We start from the raw sequence: 24,574 nt of genomic DNA on the forward strand, positions 1-24,574 counted from the left end.
CTATTGTTAGTGAATATGGAGTTTGTGATACAGAACTGGAACTTCAGGGTTTATATTAAGATTTTCTATCCAGTCCTGTAGAGAATCCAGACTTCACTCCCACACAGAATCAGTTGTTGAATGATGCCATGAATTATAGTGGTGGTTTTACTGGGTAGTTGAAAATGGCTGCGGGAGGGGGGGGGGGAGTGCGGATATCTTTCTGCATTGAAGGCCTTGGTGTCTTGTATTACTAATTTTAAAATGGGGGAAACAGGGGCATGGTGTGCAGAAATGTCATTTTGCTTTGCTACCCCCCATATCTAACTTGCCACCCTGTTGCCACCCCAAATATTTCTGTCTACAGATGCTATTGCTTCACAATATAAAATATACCACCCATTCAATAATGATAAACAAAGAGAATATAAAGTATTTTGATTAAAAAAAGCACCTCCAACAGCTTTGAATTGGGATTTGCTTAGTTTGTGGCTGGTGGGCTATATTCCAAGCCATATAGGGCACAGTTCTATAAGGGATGCCTATCCGCATGGGGGCGCAGGAGATTCTATAATGTACACACAGGCGAGTGTGACCTTTACAGAATAGGTATGTTGGTCTTAAGCTTCACGCTCAAATGTAGTTTATAAGCATGCTGTTGCATATACACACACATGTGACATCACAGGTTGGGGACAACAATAAAAAAACATGGCTGCCATCAGACTGCCTAATTTCAGCGAGAAAGATACCCTCCTGTTGGCCAGGATGATTTTGCCTGCAATGAGAAAGCTATTCCCAGAGTCTGGCCATAGGAGGGACTATTGAGAGTAAGAAGAGTATGGGAGAGAGTGCACCATCAATTCAACAGGCAGGCAGAGGTGCATAGAGAGGCAAGTACACTCAGAAGATCAGAGCAGAGAGGAGTTTCTAAATGGGAGATAAAAATCTCACACTTTTCCCTTCTATCAACTATGAAACGTGATGACATACTGTACTGTGTGCTGTCGAAGATGGGCTATGGATATAGCTGCTACAACTATTCATAGGAACATTGCACTGGGTTTTGTAAAGGGAGCGGGAAAGAGGATAGAACCTGTGCATAGGATGCATGTGAGCCACTTGCATCTTACAAAGGCATATACCAGCTCAGCAGTCCTACCAAAAGTACATTCACATATGTGCCCACAGTGTGAGTGCAAGGATGTAGGAAGCATTGCTTAGACCAGTATCTGCCATTTGGGTGTACCATAAGGCACCACTAGGCAGCACAATGGGCAGCTACTCTTCCAAATGCAGGAAGCACAGGACAGGGCCTGTGGCATAGGAGCCGACTCTGTGGGTGTTGTGTGCTTGAGCACCCCCAGTATTGAGAAAATCCCTTGTATGTGTCCAGGGAAAGATTATTTCCACTGGGCTTAGCACCCCCAATAATTTTGAAAAGTTGGCTCCTATGGCCTGTGGCACAGTGCAATCATAGGGGATGATGGAAAAGGTGGTGGTGCTGGTTTGGGGGGGGGGGGGGGTTAAAGAGGTCCCAAACCCGTTTGACTAAAATGCAATGAATATTCATGAGTAGTCTTGGGAAGGGGAGGAGGAAGACCTAGTGGCCACTAGGTGTAGAGGAGGATAAGTGAATAGGGCCCTATATGGTTAATGAAGTTTGGAATACGAGTCAGAAAGTGCAGCACATGTTCAGTTCTCACCATACCATTTGATCCAACTAAACTATCAGCCTGGGCTGATGTTTGGCAGAGGTAGCAAGGAGCATTCCCACTCCAAGGAAACCCATAGTTTCTCCCTCCCATATAACCTCCAAAATAGCATCCACACATCCTTTAACCAGCATTTCAATAGCATTTCTGTGTGATTAGCATAAAAGTTCCCCATAGAAAGGCAAATCTCTGGCATGATAGATAGTGAGGGGACTGTTCTGCAGATGGTGTATACAAAGTGGGCCAAGAAGGCCAGCTAAGTGGAAGCCAAGTGTGAAAATAGTCACTCAACTTCTTTCCACCCCTCCCCCTTCTTGTCCCTATAAATTGAAGACTTCAAGAAGAGAGTGCACTATCTTAAGCAGCGAAAGTATGAATATCTGAAGGGGGTGCAACAGAAGCTGGACCGGGTCAGTAACAAGCCACTGTAAAATGGCTCCACATTGACAGCATCTATAGACAACTACCAATGGCTGGGTCAATAGGAGATCTGGACAATCAATTAGGTTGGCATTATCTTGGGAGGGGATATGGCATGCACCCCACCCTTCCATTGCTCCCCTTCTCACTACCAGTCCTGGGCACAATGTAATATTCCTACCCCCTGTGAGCCCTACTACGGGATGAAATAACCCTTCATTATATGTCGCTGTAAGCACAGGCCCACATTGACCTGCCACTTTTTCCTGTCTATTCCACAGAGAGCCCACTAAAGGCACATTTCTAAAGGGTGCCATTCTTTACAGGGCCCATGCTACCCGGTGCTTCTTTGAAATTCTTGACATCCTTGGGCGGAGGAGAGGGAGGAGTCACAGCGAGGGAAGCCTTAAAACATTCTGCCGAGTGTACAACACGTATGCAATCTGTGAATGCAGAGGGCACTACAAACAATCAGGTATCTGTCACTGTCATGCATAAATCCTATGGCTGGGGGGATAGTGGGCACTAACCATACACAGTGATATTCTTATTACTGCATAAGGCACAGAGGTCAGGAATCTAACAGTTACCTTTATCTTTTTTTCACAGCTGAGCAGGTACATCAACAGCCCCCTCCAGAGGATGCACAGCGGGAAGAGGAAATGAGAGGAGAGAGAAGCAGAGGATGTGAGGGAAGAAGAACAAGAGCAGCCAGAGGAGAGGAGCAGTCAGGACAGAAACAGGAATGACCAGAGGAGGCAGCATTGGCATCACACACTCCTCCACTATCACCTTACAAACTTTCCACCTCACCCTCTGTCCTTACTACCACCCACTTATCCCTGCCTTACCTGCTATGAAACCCCCATATGAGCAGAACCCCATCAGGAGGAGGTGATTCTCAGTGAGGAACATATCTCCCTGAATGTTGAGTGCTGTGAGCAGTGGCGTAGCCAGAAGTCAATTTTTGGGTGGGCTAACAGGTTGGATGGGTGGGCACTAGACAGTGGTGTGCTGGTAAATGTTTAACAACAGGCTCTCTCCCCAGTCCACCTCTGCACCCCCCCCCCCCCCCCCCCCACATGCACTTCCCCTCAAAATTGCAGAGCTGGCTATAGCTGGGGAGAGAGCCTGGGGGGGGGGGGAGGCAATGCATTACTCTCTCCAGGAAAAAAAAATTAAATGATCCCAGGTTCCAATCTAATTCATGTTTATTGTGGGATAAAATGCCATAAATAAGTAAATAAATATAAACTTTTAATGTTGAGCACCTGATTCTCAAAGTGGACATATTCCAAACACTAAAATGAAAATAAATTGATTTTTTTTTCTACCTTTGTTGTCTGGTGACTGTTTTTCTGATCATGCTGGCCCAGTATCCGATTCTGCTGCTATCTGTCTTCTTAACTCCGTTTTCAGGGCTTCCTTTCCATTTATTTCTTTACTTTCCGCCTTTCTTCTTCATTTCTTGCCCTACATCCTTAAGTAAATGCTGGGTCCTCTGCAGACGACTGTCCAGTGGATCCAGCTTCTGCCTATTTTCTTCATCTATGTGCAGTTTTTCTCCTCTCTTCCTTTTCCCTCATCTCTTCTATTCGCCTTCCTCACTCTTCCATCCCCTCCATCCATGTCCAGCATTTCTTCTCTCTCCCTTCCCTCTCCTCCATCCATGTCCAGCAACCCTCCTCTCCTCTGCCCTTCCCTCCATCCATCCAAGCAACCCTCCTCTCCCCTGCCCTTCCGTCCATCCATGTCCAGCAACCCTCCTCTCCCCTGCCCTCCATCCACCCATGTCCAGCAACCTTCCTATCTCCTTTCCTCCCCTTCATCCATCCATGCCAGCAACGCTCCTCTCCCCTGCCCTTCCGTCCATCCATCCATGTCCAGCAAACCCTCCTCTCCCCTGCCCTCCATCCACGTCCAGCAACTCTCCTCTTCCCTCCATCCATACCCAACAATTCTCATCTCTGCCCTGCCCCTATCCATTCATACCCAGCATTTCTGTTCTTTCCCCTGCCCCCTTCTATCCATCCATACCCAGCAATTCTGTTCTTGCCCCTGCCCCCCTCTATCTATCCATACCCAGCAATTCTATTTTCTCCCCTGTCCCCTCCCTCCAGCCATCAGCGATTCTCCTCTCTCCCCTGCAATTCCCTCTGGGCTCCATCCTTCCCTCCCATTCAATTCCACCTGCCCGCCCTCTTCTCCCCCCCAAAAAAAATTTACAGTGGGAGCAGGCTGAGCTCCTGCATCTGCCTCCCTCTCCCAGATGCTGCCTACCGCCGCCATGATCACAGGATCTACCTCCCTCCGTCTCTCAGCACTCATCAGCAGCAGCGCCGGTAGCGAATCATACACGCTGCCTTCTTCTAACCCGGAAGCGTCTTCTCTGCCGCGTTCTGCCCCCATTAGCAGAACTTCCTGTTTCTGCTGGGGCTGGACGCAGCAGAGAAGATGCTTCCGGGTTAGAAGAAAGCAGCGTGTATGATTCACTACCGGCGCTGCTGCTGCTGATGAGTGGCAGTGCTGAGAGACGGAGGGAGGTAGATCCTGCGATCATGGCGGCGGTAGGCAGCGTCTGGGAGAGGGAGGCAGATGCAGGAACGGAGCTCAGCCTGCTCCTTCCGCTCCGCTGCCTCCACTGCTGGGTGGGCCTGAACCCAAACTGCGTGGGCCTAGGCCCACCCGTGGCTACGCCCCTGGCTGTGAGCAACTTCACATTTGCCCTAGAACATCCATGCCCACCACTTCTGATAGCCCTTAGCTAGGCCCATCCATGATGAATGGTGTTGCTCTCCTGGCGATGTCTTCCCCCTTCCCATGGAAAGTTTGTTATTTCTGTTTGACATTTTTGAAAATATTTTTGTTATTTGCATTTGTACATATGTAGTGAATTATATTTGTATTATTTGTATTATAACAAAGGTGGCAGTAAGGACTCATACGCTAATCTTTTCTAATGACCATGTGCTAATGGCAACATTAGCACATGGCCATTAATACAAATATTCAAAAATCAGCCATTTTACTGCTGCACTAAAAACGGCCTTAGAGCACAGGAAGGACCCACGTAAGAGCACACTAAGGCCACTTTGTAGCATTGCTTTGTAAAAGGGTCTCTATTGAAAGAAATAGATATATGTAGTATTAAGGCAACTACAAGCTCACGCTTTCCAAGGTGCTATCTTAGATCACATGCAAGGCACACTTCATGGACCCTCAATTATGTCCCAGTCAAATAAACATGGACATAGGGAGTGTCACTAGGATGTCAACTTCATCTGTATCTAGACAAATGTGCAACTTCAACTCTTGCCAGATGGGAGAAACAAGACGTGGGGCATGTTCCTGGGAGGCATATCATGAGGCCTAAAGGAAATGTTTCATAGACTTGAATAGGTGCTACCAAACCTGGGGAACCCCAAACCTAACCCAACCGCACCTAAATTACTTGACAGGGACATCAATGAGGTACATGCTGCACTGCTGATATCCTCAATGAGGTTCTACAACACTGATGTTTCTAGGAGAGCACACCCCTCAAATTCATTTCCTCTGACTTACTCAAGGTACAATGTACAGCATTGTGTGTTCAGTCAGTATCCAGATATCAAGACAGTACATATATGTATGCGTATTGTGAGAGTACTCCATATAGTCCCTGTATGGGTCGAACATTGTGCTGTTCTCCACCCTGCACAAACAACAGATCATAAGTACATAAGTATTGCCATACTGGGACAGACCAAAGTTCCATCAAGCCCAGCATCCTGTTTCCAACAGTGGCCAATCCAGGTCACAAATACCTGGCAAGATCCCCAAAAAAGTACAAACCATTTTATACTGCTTATCCCAGAAATAGTGGATTTTCCCAAAGTCCAATTTGATAATGGTCTATGGACTTTTCCTTTAGTAAGCCATCCAAACCTTTTTTAAACTCTGCTAAGCTAACAGCCTTTACCACATTGTCTTGCAACGAATTCCAGAGTTTAATTACACATTGAGTGAAGAAACATTTCGGAACCTGATACAATCAATGGTATTAAGCCACCTAGATTACTGCAATGGAATTTATGCGGGATGCAAAGAACATCTCAAAGAAACTTCAGACTGCTCAAAACATGGCAGCCAGGCTTATATTTGGAAAAACGCGATTCGAAAGTGCCAAGCCCCTCTGTGAAAAATTGCACTGTTTCCCAATCAAAGAATGTACTGCTTTCAAAATCTGCACCCTGGTTCATAAAATTATGTACGGCGAGGCCCCGGGATACATAACAGACCTCATCGACCTACCAATCAAATACAACCAGATCAACACGAACATATCTAAACCTCCACTACCCAAGCTGCAAAGGACTCAAATACAAATCAACTTATGCATCCAGCTTTTCCTACATAAGTGTTGCATTTGTATCCCACATTTTCCCACCTATTTGCAGGCTCAATGTAGCTTACATAGTACCATAAAGGCGTTCGCCAGTTCCGGTATAAACAGTTACACAATGATGTTATGTTAGAATAAGGTTCATGTGGAACAAACATATGAGGGAATAGTATATGGGAAGAGTTAAGTTATATCCATTACATTCTTTGCTTTCGTAGTGTTGAAATGTTCCGGTATTTAAGTAGGGTCGGTGGGGTATGCCTTTTTGAACAAGTAGGTTTTTAGTGATTTCCGGAAGTTTAGGTGGTTATAGGTTGTTTTCACGGCTTTTGGTAGTGTGTTCCATAGTTGTGTGCTTATTGTTCCACATGAACCTTATTCCTCCATAACATCATTGTGTAACTGTTTATACCGGAACTGGCGAACGCCTTTATGGTACTATGTAAGCCACATTGAGCCTGCAAATAGGTGGGAAAATGTGGGATACAAATGCAACAAATAAAAATTAATATTTTCTCCAATTCATTTTAAATTTACTGCTTTGTAGCTTCATCACATGCCCCCTAGTCCTATTATTTTTGGAAAGCGTAAACACACACTTCACGTCTACCAGTTCAACTCCACTCATTATTTTATAGACCTCTATCATATCTCCCCTCAGCCGCCTTGTCTCCTTTTCTCCAAGCTGAAGAGCCCTAGCCACTTTAGCCTTTCCTCATAGGGAAGTCGTCCCATCCCCTTTATTATTTTCATCATCCTTCTCTGCACCTTTTCTAATTCCACTATATCTTTTTTGAGATGCGGCAACCAGAATTGAACACAATAGTCGAGGTGCGGTTGGACCATGGACCGATACAAAGGCATTATAACATTCTCATTTTTGTTTTCCATTCCTTTCCTAATAATACCTAACATTCTATTTGCTTTCTTAGCTGCAGCAGCACACTGAGCAGAAGGTTTCAACGTATCACTAAATACTACACCAGTTACTTCTAACAACATAAGACACCCCATCTGCAGCCAACCTCGCAAATTTCTTTAAAGAAAAAATTAAGCTGCGACTTATACCTACCAACACAACTGATTATACAACCCTCCTTGAATGTTTAGACCCCATACCCAGGGAACACCCAGCAGACCGATCATGGACCAACTTTGACACACTTGCCCGATAACATTTCACAAGTGCTCGGAAGATATGCCAAGTTGCAATGCAAACTAGACATTTGCCCTACCAGCCTTATTAGATCTGCCCCTCAACAATTCAAAACAGACTTCACGAAGCACCTAAACTACATGCTACAAAATGGCCTCTTCCCCATAGGTAAAGGAAACATTCTACTCACTCCCCTACCTAAAGATGCAAAGAAAAGCACAATGGACCTAACTAACTGTCACCCAGTAGCATCCATCCCGCTCATAACCAAACTCATGGAAGGCATAGTGACAAAGCAATTCACCGACTACCTAAATAAATATTCAATTCTGCACGAGTCTCAATCAGGATTTTGGTCGAATCATAGTACAGAAACGGTACTAGTGTCTGCAATGAACTCATTTAAACAATCGCAAATGGCAATATCATACTTCTCCTACAATTCAACATGTCCAGTGCCTTCGACATGGTCAATCATGGAATATTACTACACATGCTAGAATACTTTGGAATTGGAGGTAAAGTTCTCAACTGGTTCAGAGGATTCCTGACCACAAAATCATACCAAGTAACAAAGAATGCGGAGACATCAGCCCAATGGACACCTGAATGCGGAGTCCCCCAAGGATCCCCCCCTCTCACCAACCCTCTTCAACCTAATGATGATACCCTTAGCCAAACTACTAGCCAACCAAGACCTCAACCCCTACATATATGCAGACGATGTCACGATTTTTATACCGTTCAAACATGATCTACAGGAAATCACCAATGAGATCAACCAAAGCCTCCAAATCATGCACTCCTGGGCGGATGCATTCCAGCTAAAACTTAACGCAGAAAAAACACAATGTCTGGTACTCACCTCACAACATAACCAAAGCAACTTCACCACCATGACCACACCAAACTTCTCTCTCCCCGTCTCAAACAACCTGAAAATTCTTGGAGTCACCATCGATCGAAACCTCACACTCGAAACCCACGTGAAGAATACAACAAAAAAAATGTTCCACTCCATGTGGAAACTCAAACGAGTAAAACCCTACTTCCCGAGATCCATCTTCCGTAACCTGGTACAGTCAATGGTAATAAGCCACCTGGACTACTGCAACGAACAGACTATCAAGAAACTCCAAACAGCCCAGAATACAGCCGCCAGACTCATATTTGGTAAAACAAAATATGAAAGTGCAAAACTCCTAAGAGAAGAACTTCACTGGCTCCCACTTAAGGAACGCATCGCATTCAAGATCTGCATGATTGTACACAAAATCATCCATGGAGACGCCCCGAACTACATGTCAGACCTTGTAGACCTGCCTCCCAGAAATGGCAAAAGATAAAACAGCAAATTTCTTAATCTACACTTCCCCAGCTGTAAAGGACTAAAATACAAGCTAATACATGCGACTACCTTCTCTTACATGAGCATGCAACTGTGGAATGCACTACCAATTGAATTGAAAGTAATGAATTATCTAACTTTCGCAAATCTCTGAAGACGTCTCTCTTCAACAAGGCCTACAAAGAGAACCCATAGATTAACTACACCACTTCGCCAATCTACCCTGGTCCGAATGTCATTTCTCTTTAACTATCTGCTTAGATCTCTATCTTTCTTCTCATCCTCAATCCTGTTACATTACCAATTGTATCCGATATCCTGGAATAACAGATATCTGTAAGCCACATTGAGCCTGCAAATAGGTGGGAAAATGTGGGATACAAAAGCAATAAATAATAATAATAATCACCAACGACAACACCTAGATCCCTTTCTTGGTCTGTGACTCCTAGCGTGGAACCTTGCATGGCGTAGCTATAATTCAGGTTCCTCTTTCCCACATGCATCACTTTGCACATGCTCACGTTAAATGTCATCTGCCATTTAGACGCCCAGTCTCCTAGTCTCCTCTTGTAATTTTTCACAATCCTCCCGCGATTTAACAACTTTGAATAACTTTGTGTTGTCAGCAAATTTAATTACCTCATTAGTTACTCCCATCTCTAGGTCATTTATAAATATGTTAAAAAGCAACAGTCTCAGCACAGACCCCTGGGGAACCCCACTAACTACCCTACTCCATTGAGAATAAAGACCATTTAACCCTACTCTCTGTTTTCTTTTAACCAGTTTTTAATCCACAATAGAACACTACCTCCTATCCCATGACTCTCCAATTTCCTCTGGAGTCTTTCATGAGGTACTTTGTCAAACACCTTCTGAAAATCCAGATACACAATATCAACCAGCTCCCCTTTATCCACATGTTTGTTCACCCCTTCAAAGAAATGTAATAGTTTGGTGAGGCAAGATTTCCCTTCACTAAATCCATGTTGACTGTCTCATTAATCCATGCTTTTGAATATGCTCTGTAATTTTGTTCTTTATAATAGACTCTCCCATTTTGCCCGGCACCAGTCTATAATTTCCTGGATCTCCTCTGGAACCTTTTTTAAAAAATCGGCGTTACATTGGTCACCCTCTAATTTTCCAGTACCACACTCGATTTTAAGGATAAATTACATATTACTAGCAATAGCTCCGCAAGTTCATTTTTCAGTTCTACCAGTACTCTGGGATGAATACCATCCGGTCCAGGAGATTTGCTACTCTTCAATTTGTAGAACTGCCCCATTACATCCTCCAGGTTTACAGAGAATTCATTAAGTTTCTCCGACTCGTCAACTTCGAACACCATTTCTGGCACTGGTATCTCTCCCAAATCTTCCTTGGTAAAGACCGAAGCAAAGAATTCATTTAATCTCTCTGCTATGGCTTTGTCTTCCCTGATCACCCCTTTTACCCCTTGGTCATCTAGCGGTCCAACCGATTCTTTTGCCGGCTTCCTGCTTATAATATACCTAAAAATATATTTACTATGTGTTTTTGCCTCCAAAGCAATCTTTTTTTCAAAGTCCTTCTTAGCTTTCCTTATCTGTGCTTTGCATTTGACTTGACATTCCTTATGCTGTTTCTTATTATTTTCAGTCTGCTCCTTCTTCCATTTTCTGAAGGATTTTCTTTTAGCTCTAATAGCTTCCTTCACCTCACTTTTTAACCATGCTGGCTGTGGTTTGGTCTTCCGTCCTCCTTTTTTAATACGAGGAACATATTTGGCCTGGGATTCCAGGATGGTGTTTTTGAACAGCACCCACAGAAGGTGATCTCTCCACAGGAGAAAGAAAAGCCAAAACACACAGTGTCACATATGTGAATGTTTCCTTGTCTGTGCTCACCTCACCCTCTGGTGGCCAGAACTGGTGGCTGCTATGGACTGTCACCCATTCCAGACTTCAGCCCAGTCCGGTCTGATCTTCTGGGCTGCCAGACTTGCTTCTCTTGTTTGTGCCTGAACAGCACCCATAGCTGCCTTGTGATTTCTGCAGCTGAACTTCAGCAGCGGATGGGCTTTATCACCTGGAAACTTCTGTGTTTGCCTTTGCATCGTCTAATGTCCCTGGTTTGTTGGCGCTTTGTTGCACTTCTGCCTAGTCTGGTTTCTTGTTTGTGTTTCTTGTCCAGTTCTAGTTAGTCTGTGTGTAGTTTAGCTTGGGTTTATTGCATTTTCCTAGTCTTGTTTCTGGTCTGTCTTCCTGGTCTAGTTTCTGTTTGTTTGTGCCTCTTTCTTAATGGCTGCGTGGCAGCTTTCAGTCCTGACTCTTTTCTGTCAGTGTTTGTATCCTGTTTCAGTGGCTGCTTGTCAGCTTTCAGTTCCTGTCCTTTAGCTTGACAAACAGTTAACGTCTTGCTAACTGAGAAATCTATGACAAAGGGATGATAAAAACATATTACATATCATATCGTGAAGATGCGTATTAAGAGCATTTTTTGTTTTGCACAAAAGCATATAACAATAATGGATAATGTAAACATTTTGATGAGGAATACTAAATAAATCACAGCTTAGTTAAAAAATAATGCACATGAAATCATTATATATGTCAGTAACTAAGCACCAAACGGAAAGCTGGTAATAAAGATACGGATCTCAAAAGATACGTATCTTTATTACCCGCTTTCCGTTTGGTGCATAGTTACTGACATATATAATGATTTCATGTGCATTATTTTTTAACTAAGCTGTGATTTATTTGGTATTCCTCATCAAAATACTTTGTTTTCATTTGTGATATGCATGTATACACATCTTAAATTGTTTTTAATGTTTACATAAATTATACATCCTTCTTTTATGTATAATATTTTTATATATGTTTTTGACAATATATTTTTATATATATATATTTGTTACACATTTGGATATTTATGTTTATTATTGTTATATGCTTTTGTGCAAAACAAAAAATGCTCTAATACGCATCTTCACGATATGATATGTAATATGTTTTTATCATCCCTTTGTCATAGATTTCTCAGCAAGAAGTTAACTGTTTGTCAGTTTGATCTGTAAAAGTTTTTGCTATATTGGAAATCAATAGGTATGTTCCTTTGTATAAATATATGTTTTATTTTTATTTTTTAAACATTTAGATATATCTTTTTATATATGTTTTTCTATATATGGACTTATGTGGTTTTGATGATTATATTTATGTTTATTCATAGACCCCTGACGCAGGCCTTTACGGCCGAAACACATTTCGTGTCGGGTTGCTTTTATTGATTTGAAATAAAGGCCTTGTTTAAGAAAACACTACTTGTGAGAGGACTCTTTTGGATCCACTGTCTGTGTGTTTTGGTTTTTGAACAGCATCCACGCCTGATGTAAATTTATGACCCTTGCAGCCGCGCCTCATAAGTTTTTTTTCACCGTTCTTCTCATTTTATCATAGTCTCCTTTTTTAAAGTTAAACACTAACATATTTGATTTCCTATGTATACTTACTTCAAAGATAATATCAAATCTGATCATATTATGATCACTGTTATCAAGCGTCCCCAGCGCCATTACCTCCTGCACCAGATCAGACGCTCTACTAATGACTAGGTTTAGAATATTTCCTTCTCGTCTGCTCCAGTACCAACTGCTCCATAAAACAGTCCTTTAGTTTGTCAAGGAATTGTACCTCCCTAGCATGCACTGATGTTACATTTACCCAGGCAATATCGGGGTGATTGAAATCACCCATTATTAGTGGGTTGCCTAGTTTGTTAGCCTCTCTAATTTCCGATAACATTTCTACATCCGTCTGTTCATCCTGGCCAGGTGGACGGTAGTACACTCCTATCACTATCCTTTTCCCCTTTACACATGGAATTTCAATCCATAGTGATTCCTGCAAAATTTTCAATCTATTTGATTCAAGACTCTCCTTAATATACAATTACCCTCCACCAATTCGATCCACCCTATCACTACGATATAATTTGTACCCTGGTATGACAGTGTCCCACTGGTTATCCTCCTTCCACCAGGTCTCAGAGATGCCTATTATATCTAATTTTTCATTTAGTGTAATATATTCTAACTCTCCCATCTTATTTCTTAGGCTGCTGGCATTTGAATATTTACATTTCAAACTATGTTTGTTGTTCCTATTTACATCATGCTCAGTACTTGACAGTACTGATATGCAATCTTTTGTCTTTTTTTATTTTTATTTAAGGACACCTGATCTACTATGGTCTCTTTTGCAACCTCACTATCAGGATACCCTATCTTCCCTGTATTGGTGATATCTTTGAAAGATACCTTATCCCGAACCATGCGCTTTTGAGTGACTGTCGGCCTTCCCAAGTTTCCAGTTTAAAAGCTGCTCTAGCTCCTTTTTAAATGCTGATGCCAGTAGCCTGGTCACACCCTGGCTAAGGTGGAGCCCATCCTTTTGGAATAGGCTCCCCCTTCCCCAGAATGTTGCCCAGTTCCTAACAAATCTAAATCCCTCCTCCATGCACCATTGTCTCATCCACGCATTGAGACTCTGGAGCTCTGCCTGTCTCTTGGGCCCTGCGCGTGAAACGGGTAGCACTTCAGAAAATGCTACCCTAGAGGTTCTGTATTTGAGCTTTCTACTTAAGAGCCTAAATTTGGCTTCCAGAACCTCTCTCCCACATTTTCCTATGTCATTGGTACCCACATGCACTGGGACAGCTGGCTCCTCCCCAGCACTATCTAAAATCCTAAGTGGCGCATGAGGTCCACCACCTTCGCACCAGGCAGGCAAGTCATCAGGCGATCCTCACGTCCACCAGCCACCCAGCTATCTATATGCCTAATGAGTGAATCACCAACTACAACAGCTGTCCTAACCCTTCCCTCCTGGGCAGCACTTGGAGACATATCCTCAGTGCGAGAGGATATTACATCCCCTGGTGGGCAGTTCCTGGCTACAGGAGTACTTCCTACTTCACCAGGGTAATGCTGTCTTTCTAGGATACCTCTCTCCTCTAAGGTAGCACATGGGCTACCAGACCGGAGGTGGGACTTCTCTACAACATACCTGTAGGTCTCCTTTATGTACCTCTCTGTCTCCCTCAGCTCCACCAAGTCTGCTACTCTAGCCTCAAGAGAATGGACCCGTTCCCTGAGAGTTAGGAGATCTTTGCATTGGGCACACATGTATAACCGCTCACCAACTGGGAGGTAATCATACATATGACAATGCAAAACACTGGATAGCACCCCTCTCGCTGCTGGACTGCTGACTCCATCTTAGTATTTTTGAGTTTTTCAATAATTTAAAACTTGCTAATGTATTAAGGATATTATCCTAATATAAACATGTCTTTTAGTTTATATAGAGGCATATTTTCAAAGCACTTCGGGAGGCTAAGTTCCATAGGTTTCTATGGAACTTTGGGAGGCTAAGTGCTTTGAAAATGAGCTTGATGGTATATTTTGTGATTTATTTAGTATTTCCTTCTTAGATGGTAATGAAATGTATTTAAAACATCTCTAAGAGAACTCCTTGCTTGTTATCCTAATTACAATAACTGACTATAAATGAAGAGTTGTCCTAGGGGTGGGTGGAAAGACTAAACTAGATCGTGCAGTGCCTGCTAAAGGCTGTTAATGCTGTGGTACAAAGTTCAAGTTTTAAAACTAAGGGGAAAAGACTATGGAGATTAGTTGATAAAATTTGTTTTTATATTTTTATTCTGCCTATCAGTAACCAACAATTTCTCTTTTAAACCCCAATCTTTAAGTTCACAAAGCAAAATAGTGTTCACTTATCAGAGAAATGTCCTCTTCTCTCAGAACTTCTCAGAAAAAGCTTACTGTTACCTATACATACCTTGATAACAGTATCCTACCATACATTCCTCTGATCTTTCTCTTCCCCCAACCATGGATAACTTGAACAATCTACACTTTATGAAAGTATGTATATATTACTGTTACAAATGTAAAGTTAACATAACATGCGTATACCTCTACCAAAAGTATCTACCAAAACTTCCTCTTTCTTAAGTGGGGATGATGTGGTGGTGGACTATTTTATGTTGTCTGTATGATGCCAAACTATTTGGGTCTATGAATTTGAGGCCACCGGATCTTATGCAGATCCCAGCCAATATTCAGCCAGGATACTTATGCAGGCCCCAGCTGAATATTGGCCAGGACCTCCATAAAGGGAAGCATGTGTTCTCACTATTCCCCCTGCCCACCCTCTGTAGTCCCCCCCCCCCCCCCGGCCTACCTTTTCTACTCCTGGAGGTCTAGGAAGTTTTAAGGGCAGGAGTAATGCCCATTTGCTCCTGCCAATCTTGGCTCCAGCCTCAAAATGGCCACTGCAACCTCTAGTGGCAGTCTTGCAGTACTTCCTCACAAGGCTTTGAAGGCACCATTGTATCCAGCAGATTCTAGCCTTGCTGTGTTGTGTGCTGTGCCACCCAGGGAAGGTTTGCAAGTGCCAGGAAGGAAGGATGTACGCAGGGAAGTCCTAGTCCTGATCACAATACAAGTCTGATCTCAGTTGAGGGGGAGAGGGGGAATGGGGAAGGGGAAGAGGAAGAAGAAATGTTGCTGGGAACTGGTGGCTCCAGAAGGGAATATTCCTATAGGACTGGGGGGAGGGAGGAGGAGCTAAGAGAAGAGAGAGAATTCCTATGGCATGGACACCCAAAACAGCAAGGAAAGAACCCACTGGATACAATGGTGTCTTCAAAGCTTCGTTAGATTGTCTTTAGTTCTTGATGGCAAAGATAAGCAGCAGCGGCAGGAAAAACATCATGCTTGTGGCTGAGGCACTTGCTCCTCTGTGCAAATCAGGGTGGAATTAAGACACAACATGCAACATGAGGTTGGTGGGGGGGGGGGGGGGGGGAAGCAGTGATATCAGGGGCAAGGCATTTTGGCACCCTTTATGCAGTGTGCCCTACTATAAAACAAGCTCTGCCTCCACCCTTGAAGCCTTGCATCTCCTCCCTGTCTATGACTTCCTCCCCCGCCCTTGTAGTCTGACATCTCCCTGTCCCTTTCCCATCACCCCAGAATCTCCCTGTCCCACCTCTCTTCCCTCCTGCTCCCACCAATGCTCCAGCACCTCTATTTCTCTCTTTCTCCCTTCCCCCCTCCCATTATACAGCATTTCTCCCTCTCTCAACTCTTACTGACCCTGCTTTCTGTTGTTCAGCATCTCTCTCTCCCTTCCCTCTACCCCCAGGTCCAACATCTCTCCCTTACTATTTCTCCCTTTCTCCCATTATTTAGCAACACTCCCCTGGGTTTGGCATATCTCTCCTTCTCTTATTACCCTCACCATCCCCCACAGTTTGCATTCCCCAACCCTCAACCCTCCTGTGTAACTTAAATATGTCTTGCCCATTAGAGGTCACTGGCAGAGGCAGCAATTTACATATACAGCCTGCAGCATTCCCCAGAGCCTTCCTTCTGCCCTGTCCTAGGAAGTTATATCAGAGATGGAAGGATGTGGCACAGAAAAGGCTCTGGGGCTAGCTTCAGGCTGTGTATAGAAATTACTACCACAGCTAGTGATCTCTAGCAGGCAAGGCATTAAGGTACATGGGGCAGTGGGGAGGATTGAGAGAGGAGAGATGCCAGACCCTGAGGTGGAGGGGAGGGGATAGAGATGCTGGACACATGAGAGGAGGAATATGACATTAGTGACAGGGCATATGGAAACCCTGTATACAGTATAGTGAGCCCCAAGCCAGTGTCTCATTGGCTTGCCTCGTGAGCCAGCTCTGAACTTACAGCATTATTTATGCTATGCATGTAACTGTGCACCCCAACCATGCTCTGCCTAGATATTCTCCTGTGCATGCCTATCTGCAAACTCCACACTACATAACATATACTAGTAGTTACAGAATCGTATTTAGATGGAATACTGGTATATATGTGTGTATGCACACACATATGCATGCATATTCTACTATTCTAAACAATTAAGTATGTAATTAGCAGAATAATGTTAGCACCTACGTTATAGAATTACCTTCATATTATTTAATAATTAGGTCACATGGGGTCCTTTTACCAAACTGCTGTAAGCACTAGTGCATACTTACCACACCTTAAAAGGGTTTAGTGTGGGATGTGTTCAGGTGTTCTATGGTAAGTTCCAGGATAATGCACACACATCACGTACTAAAAAAATTATTTTTATTTTTACCATAAAGGGGGCATGTCTAGGGGGCAGAAAGTGGATGTTTCTGCGGTAGTCTATGCAGCTACATTGCCACATGGTAACTGATTAGCGTGCGATTATCACGTGAGCCTATACCACCTACAAAATAGGTTGTGGTTAGGGCTCATGCACTAATCCTTTTTAATGGGCACACACTAATGGCAACATTAGCACATGGCCATTTTATTGCTGCACTAAAAATGGACTTAGTGTAAAGACAAGTGTCATACCCTAGGTTTGGCGAGCTCTTAGATCACAGTCAGATTTGCACCCAACCTGGAGGTTAGGCAGGCTCTGACTAATGGCAGACGAGTCACCCTGGCTGTGGTAGACTGGAACTGAAGGCAGAAGATGTACTGGGACTGAAGATGAGAGAACTACTAGAGCTAGAACCTGAGGATGTACTGGATCTGGAGGTGGCATATACCTAAAGAGACACTGGAGCTGGATTGAAGCTGAAGAGAGACTAGAGCTGGAGCAGAAGACTGGAAATGTGCAGGAGCTGGAGACTGGAGAGAACTGGAAATGATCATAGCAGATGTACTGAAGACTGGACACATGCAGGAGCTGGAGAAAGAGCCAGAAGTAAAGATAGCAGAAGTACTGGAACTGAAGACTGATGATGTGCTGAAGCTAGAGACTGGAGAGAGAGCCGGAAGTGAAGACAGCAGAAGGACTGGAGCTGGAACCAAAGACTGGAGATGTGCAGGAGTCAGAGACTGGAGATAGAGCCAGAACTGAAGATAGCAGAATCACCAGAGCTGGAACTGAAAACTGGAGATGTGCAGAAGCTGGAGACTGGAGAGCCAGTCGGAACTGAAGACAGCAGAAGAACTGGAGCTGGAATTGAAGACTGGAGATGTGCAGGAGCTGGAGACTGGAGTGGTAGCTGGAACTAAAACACACACTTGAGCAAGGCCAAGGGACCTGTTGCAACGGCAAAGGGAAAGAAAGCCCAGTCTCCTAAAATGGGCCTAGGCACATGACATCATCAACAGGTGCCCCGATGGTCCTCCAGCTGCTGGCCCTTTAAGAAAGCCTCCAGCGTGCGTACATGCCTAAGGATCCCGGCGCCAGTTGCGATGGCAGTGGCAGAGCAGAAAGCAGTCCACCAGGCCAGGAAGAGGACCCGGAAGAAGACCTGTGCCCTTGAGAAACCTGCTGAGCCCTGACCCGACGTCCCGCACCAACAGCAGGTGAGCCAGGAGTAAGGGCACAGCAGGGGCCGTGACATAAAGAAATGCATAAGGGTGCACTAAGGCCACTTTTTAGCTCTGCTTTGTAAAAGGACCATGTAGAGATAATGGAGCTTGCATTATTTAGCATTTGTTAAAATCACACCAATATAAGCTACTAAATGTGGGCCTAACATTGTACCTGAAGCAATGGTAATTTGCCCAAGGTCACCACAATCAGCAGGATTTGGACTTTGCTTTCCCTGGTTTTTTGTCTGTTGCTCTAATTTCTAAGCTACTCCTGCTCTCTAGTTCAATTTAGTCTAATTTTTCTCTTTATGAATTCTTGGTGGTTATAATTTTATTTATCTGATAAATAATTTGATACCCATGTATGTGAAATCTTCTTACATTTTCCATTTGTTTCCTCCCTGCAGTCTGGTAGCTGGAATTATAGCTGGGATGCTCACTGGACTCAACACAAACACTTGTATTCGGATGGGCCTTCTATGTGCTCGACTCTCCCTCTGCTCCCAGAGCCCTATTTCTGAAAAAATCAACTTCAACAGTGTTAGTCTAAAACAAGTTCAATCACAGAAGTGGCCAGATCCAAAGCTATGGAAGATAGAGTAATCCATGCTCTAGAAGATCTAGATGGTCCTCATTAGGGCTATGCATTTTAAAACTTGCATTTTAATTTCCCATGCTGATTGCAGCATTTTTTCCATTTTGGTTTTGTTTTTCAACTTTTGTTTGGGGGCAATATTAATATTGTGCCCTTTGTGAAGAGTATGCACATAGTATTTTTCAATAGTGTTATACTCTGCACAGCCACATAGTTCACACTAGACAACAGATGAAGTGCAACAAAATCACATGAAACACAGGAAATATTGTGTCATATGTCATTGACATTTCCTATGTTGTTTCAAATGACCGCACATCCCATCCATTTCCCAAGTTCTTATACTGCTCCCGTATAAGGAATCAAACTGTGCTCCGCCAGACTTCTCTTAATTGTTGACCATTGTATATATTCTTGCAACATTATAAACTGCTTTGTTACTGTATGTGAAAAGTGATATAGCAAGCAAAATAAGTGAAAAACCTAAACTGAGTGCAGCAAAACAGTTGTAGGACTTCTATTTTGGGAAGTTTATTGGTAATCTTTGGTAAAGTAAAGGTATCATGTATGATTTGTCTCTCACAAAACTAACAAATTAAGAAGAGAGGCAGGTGCTACACCAAGCAAGAACAACAAAGCAAAAATAACACAAGGAAAAGATATATAGAAGTTTAGTAACTAACAAAGCATAAAATAAAACCCAACATGGCCATGTTGAAACAAAGGGTTAAATGTTATAAATGGTGCCAAAATTTAGGCATCGGGATGATGCATCCTGAGCACAAATTCTATAATGGCAGTTCCATGTGGAGCTGCTGTTGTAGAATGCATGCGTTAAGTTTAAAGTTTGTGCCTAACTTTAGGCATGAGCACTTACACCATGTCAAAGACTGGTGTAAGTGCTCGCGCCTAGCTGTTGGCAGTTAGGCGCATAACCCCTAGTGTTCTATAACCCACCCCTCCCACAGCCATGCCCCCTAGAAGTTGCATGGGACAAAAATTGCACACATAGCTTATAGAATAGTGACTGTCAGTTGCACATGCAGCTGCCAATTGGTGCCAATAATTTAACTGCCAATTATAAAATTAACTTGCATGTGCAACTGATCTTATTCTATATATTGGCAGTGTTGCCCAAGATACTTTATAAAAGTAATATGTTACACTTACTATTTACTTGCTTAATAAAAGTAATATAGAAACATAGAAACATGATGGCAGATAAGAGCCAAATGGCCCACCCAGTCTGCCCATCCATAGCAACCATTATCGCCTCCTTTCCTTAAGAAATCCCACGTACCTGTCCCATTCTCTCTTAAATTCAGACAGACATAGTCCTCGTCTCCACCACCTCCTCTGGGAAGCAATTCCATGCATCCACCACCCTTTCCTTGAAAAAGTATTTCCTTTGATTACTCTTGAGCCTATAACCTCTTAACTTAATCCTATGCCATCTCATTCCAGAGGTTTTCTTCATTTCAAAGAGGCTCACCTCCTGTACATTAATTTAAACATTTCTATCATATTCCCCTCTTGCGTCTTTCTTCCAAAGTATATATATTGAAAGCCTTAAGTCTGTCCCCATATGCTTTATGAAAGAGACCACTGAGCATTTTTGTAGCTGCCCTCTGGACTGACTCCATCCTGTTTATATCTTTTTATAGGTGCATTCTCCAGCATTGCACACAGTATTATAAATGGGGTCTCACCAGAGACTTATATAAGGGCACTACCACCTCTTTTTTTCCTGCTGGCCATTCCTCTCCCTATGCACCCAAGCATCCTTATGGCTTTGACCATTGCCTTTTCTACCTGTTTGGCCATCTTGAGATCAGACTCAATCACCCCCAAGTCTTGCTGTTCTTTTGTAGATAAAAGTACTTCACCCCCTGTACTATACCTGTTTTGCAACCTAAGTGTATGACCCTGCATTTTTTAGCATTAAATCTGAGTTGCCAATTGCTGGACCATTCTTCAAGCTTCAACCTCCGGGGCGTCTGCCCTATTACAAAGTTTGGTATAGTCCACAAAAAGACAAACCTTAGACAGTCCTTCTGCAATTTCACTCACAAAGATGTTAAAAAGAGGCTCAAGGACCATTCCCTGCAGTACACCACTGATAACATCCTTTTCCTTGGAGCAAACGCCGTTTACCACTACCCTCTGTTTCCTTCTGTTTAACAACTGTTAAATCACCACCATGGACACTGACCTGTGGGGTACTACAAGGATCGATACTGTCACCTATTCTGTTCAATATCTACCTCAAGCCACTAGCTGAGTTGATTCGGTAAATGGACACTCAGTTCTACATCTATGCGGATGATGTGCAGCTACTCATACCCATTGAACCTGACTTACCTACAAGCCTTCAATCAGTTGATCAGTTGTCTAACATCAATTGAAGAATGGGCTAAACACAACAAACTTTGCCTGAACCCAAGTAAATCCGAGCTTCTCTGGGTCCCTAACACAAGTGGATACATACCTGACATCAAAATCCCTTTTGGGAAATATGAACTCCCCCTCAAATCACAAGTCAGGAACCTTAGAATACAGTTAGATTCAACACTTACTCTGATTACCCAAATCCAAGCAACCTTCAAGAGCTGCTTCTACTATTTGCGACAGCTACGCTGCCTCTCTCCTTACATCAAGAAGGTAAATCTTATCCCAGTTGTGCATGCCATGGTACCATCAAGACTGGATTACTGCAATGCACTATATACAATGGTCTGACTACAAAGGGCCTGCACCAGCTCCAGTTGATTCAGAATGCAGCAGCAAGACTCCTAGAAGGTTGCAAGTGGCGTGACCACATCACACCATTTTTGCAAAAACTTCATTGGCTATCAGTACAATACAGGGCTAAATTTAAAACTCTATGTCTGATCTTCAAGGCCCTGAAAGGAAATGGCCCAGAGTATGTGAAGAATAGGATGATCCTCCACACACTGCCAAGGACACTAAGGTCCTCCTAAGGACTTTCACTAACTAGACCCTCTCCAAAAGACATTACACGAAGTGATAAGCGCAAGCGAGCCTTCTCCAGAGTAGCCCCCACACTCTGGAATGCACTGCCTGAAAGGCTCCGCTTAACCTAAGACTACCTCTACTTCAGGAAGCAGGTGAAAGCTTGGCTCTTCAACCAAGCCTTTAATGGAAGAAGTAACTAACTTGTTAGTGTCACTCACACACACAAGGATTGACTCGGGCTGCATATACTGCAGCGGGACATTGATATTGATATTGTGTATCTGGATTTTCAAAAGGCGTTTGACAAGGTACCTCATGAAAGGCTACAGAGGAAATTGGAGGGTCATGGGATAGGAGGAAATGTCCTATTGTGGATTAAAAACTGGTTGAAGGATAGGAAACAGAGAGTGGGGTTAAATGGGCAGTATTCACAATGGAGAAGGGTAGTTAGTGGGGTTCCTCAGGGGTCTGTGCTAGGATCGCTGCTTTTTAATATATTTATAAATGATTTAGAGATGGGAGTAACTAGCGATGTAATTAAATTTGCTGATGACACAAAGTTATTCAAAGTCGTTAACTCGCGACAGGATTGTGAAAAATTACAAGAGGACCTTACGAGACTGGGAGACTGGGCGGCTAAATGGCAGATGACGTTTAATGTGAGCAAGTGCAAGGTGATGCATGTGGGAAAAAAGAACCCGAATTATAGCTACGTCATGCAAGGTTCCACGTTAGGAGTTACGGACCAAGAAAGGGATCTGGGTGTCGTCGTCGATAACACACTGAAACCTTCTGCTCAGTGTGCTGCTGCGGCTAGGAAAGCGAATAAAATGTTGGGTATTATTAGGAAAGGTATGGAAAACAGGTGTGAGGATATTATAATGCCGTTGTATCGCTCCATGGTGCAACCGCACCTTGAGTATTGTGTTCAATTCTGGTCGCCGCATCTCAAGAAAGATATAGTAGAATTGGAAAAGGTGCAGCGAAGGGCGACTAAAATGATAGCGGGGATGGGACGACTTCCCTATGAAGAAAGACTAAGGAGGATAGGGCTATTCAGCTTGGAGAAGAGACGGCTGAGGGGAGACATGATAGAGGTATATAAAATAATGAGTGGAGTGGAACAGGTGGATGTGAAGCGTCTGTTCACGCTTTCCAAAAATACTAGGACTAGGGGGCATGCGATTAAACTACAGTGTAGTAAATTTAAAACAAATCGGAGAAAAGTTTTCTTCACCCAACGCATAATTACATTCTGGAATTCGTTGCCAGAGAACGTGGTGAAGGCAGTTAGCTTAGCAGAGTTTAAAAAGGGGTTGGACGGTTTCCTAAAGGACAAGTCCATAAACCGCTACTAAACGGACTTGGAAAAATCCAAAATTCCAGGAATAACATGTATAGAATGTTTGTACATTTGGGAAGCTTGCCAGGTGCCCTTGGCCTGGATTGGCCGCTGTCGTGGACAAGATGCTGGGCTCGATGGACCCTTGGTCTTTTCCCAGTATGGCATTACTTATGTACTTATGACATGTTTATCCACTCCTACCCTAGCTGAGATAATATTTAACCATCTCTCTGACTTTACGTGGAACTTTCTTCAAATCAATCACCTTACTTTCTAATTCTTCCTACTTTCTTACTCACCAATATGTTACAACTTTGCCTTAAATCTCACTACCAATTATGTTCTAGTACATATTGTGTTATCATTGCAAGCAGTATACCTTGCCATACTTTGTATTGTTCGAATATTTTTACTGCTCTAATTGCCTAGTGCTCATGTTTGATCTATTCTTACTGTACACCGCCTTGAGTGAATTACTTCAAAAAGGCGGTAAATAAATCCTAATAAATAAATAAACCAGTTTTTAACCAAGTCAGTCACTTTAGCGTCCATACCAGGGGCACTCAGTTTATTTATCAGTTGCCTGTGCGGAACGGTGTCAAAGGCTTTGTTAAAATCCAAATACACCATATCTAGCGCCCCTCTCATATTCAACTGTTTGGTCACCTAGTCAAAGAAATCAATCAGATTTGTCTGGCAAGACCTGCCTCTAGTGAAACCATGCCGTCTCAAGTCCTGCAGTCCATTCAATTCTAGAAACCTCACAATCTTCTACTTTAGAAACATTTAAATTAATTTACTCACCACCAAGGTCAGACTAACAAGTCTGTAATTCCCAATCTCCTCCTTACCTCCACTCTTGTGGACCACTTCCACCCTTCTCCAGTCCTCTGGGACCACTCCAGACACTAAGGCAGCATTGAAGAGGTCAGACAATGGAGCAGCCAAAACTTCCCTGAGTTCTTTAAGCACCCTCAGATGTATCCCATCAGGTCCCATCATTTTGTCTATTTTTAGTTTAGCTAGCTCCTCACAAACACATTCTTCTGAGAATTGGTCCTGGTCTACCGAATATCCATTAGCAATTGTTTTCTGTGGTCCTACCCCAGGCCTTTCATCCATGAACATTGAACAGAAATAATTGTTAAGCAGTTCAGCTTTATCCTTATTAGCTTTCTCCCCTTTACCCTTAGGCTTCACTATGCAACGGGTCCAGCGATCCTCCCAAGCTCTCAAGA

At 43.3% G+C, this 24,574-nt stretch overlaps 1 protein-coding gene across 1 annotated transcript in view; it reads left to right on the forward strand.

Moving 5' to 3' along the window:
- Positions 1 to 19,258, forward strand: part of LOC115478487 — a 526,789-nt gene extending 507,531 nt beyond the window's left edge. The window contains exon 7 of the mRNA XM_030215853.1: positions 18,828 to 19,258. Within this exon, the coding sequence (XP_030071713.1) occupies positions 18,828 to 19,023 (196 nt within the window). The 3' untranslated portion in view covers positions 19,024 to 19,258. The remainder of the gene's footprint in view (positions 1 to 18,827) is intronic.
- The last annotated feature ends 5,316 nt before the right edge of the window (positions 19,259 to 24,574 follow it).

This window comes from Microcaecilia unicolor, chromosome 10 (genome assembly GCF_901765095.1).
Source record: "Microcaecilia unicolor chromosome 10, aMicUni1.1, whole genome shotgun sequence".
Classification (NCBI taxonomy): domain Eukaryota; kingdom Metazoa; phylum Chordata; class Amphibia; order Gymnophiona; family Siphonopidae; genus Microcaecilia; species Microcaecilia unicolor.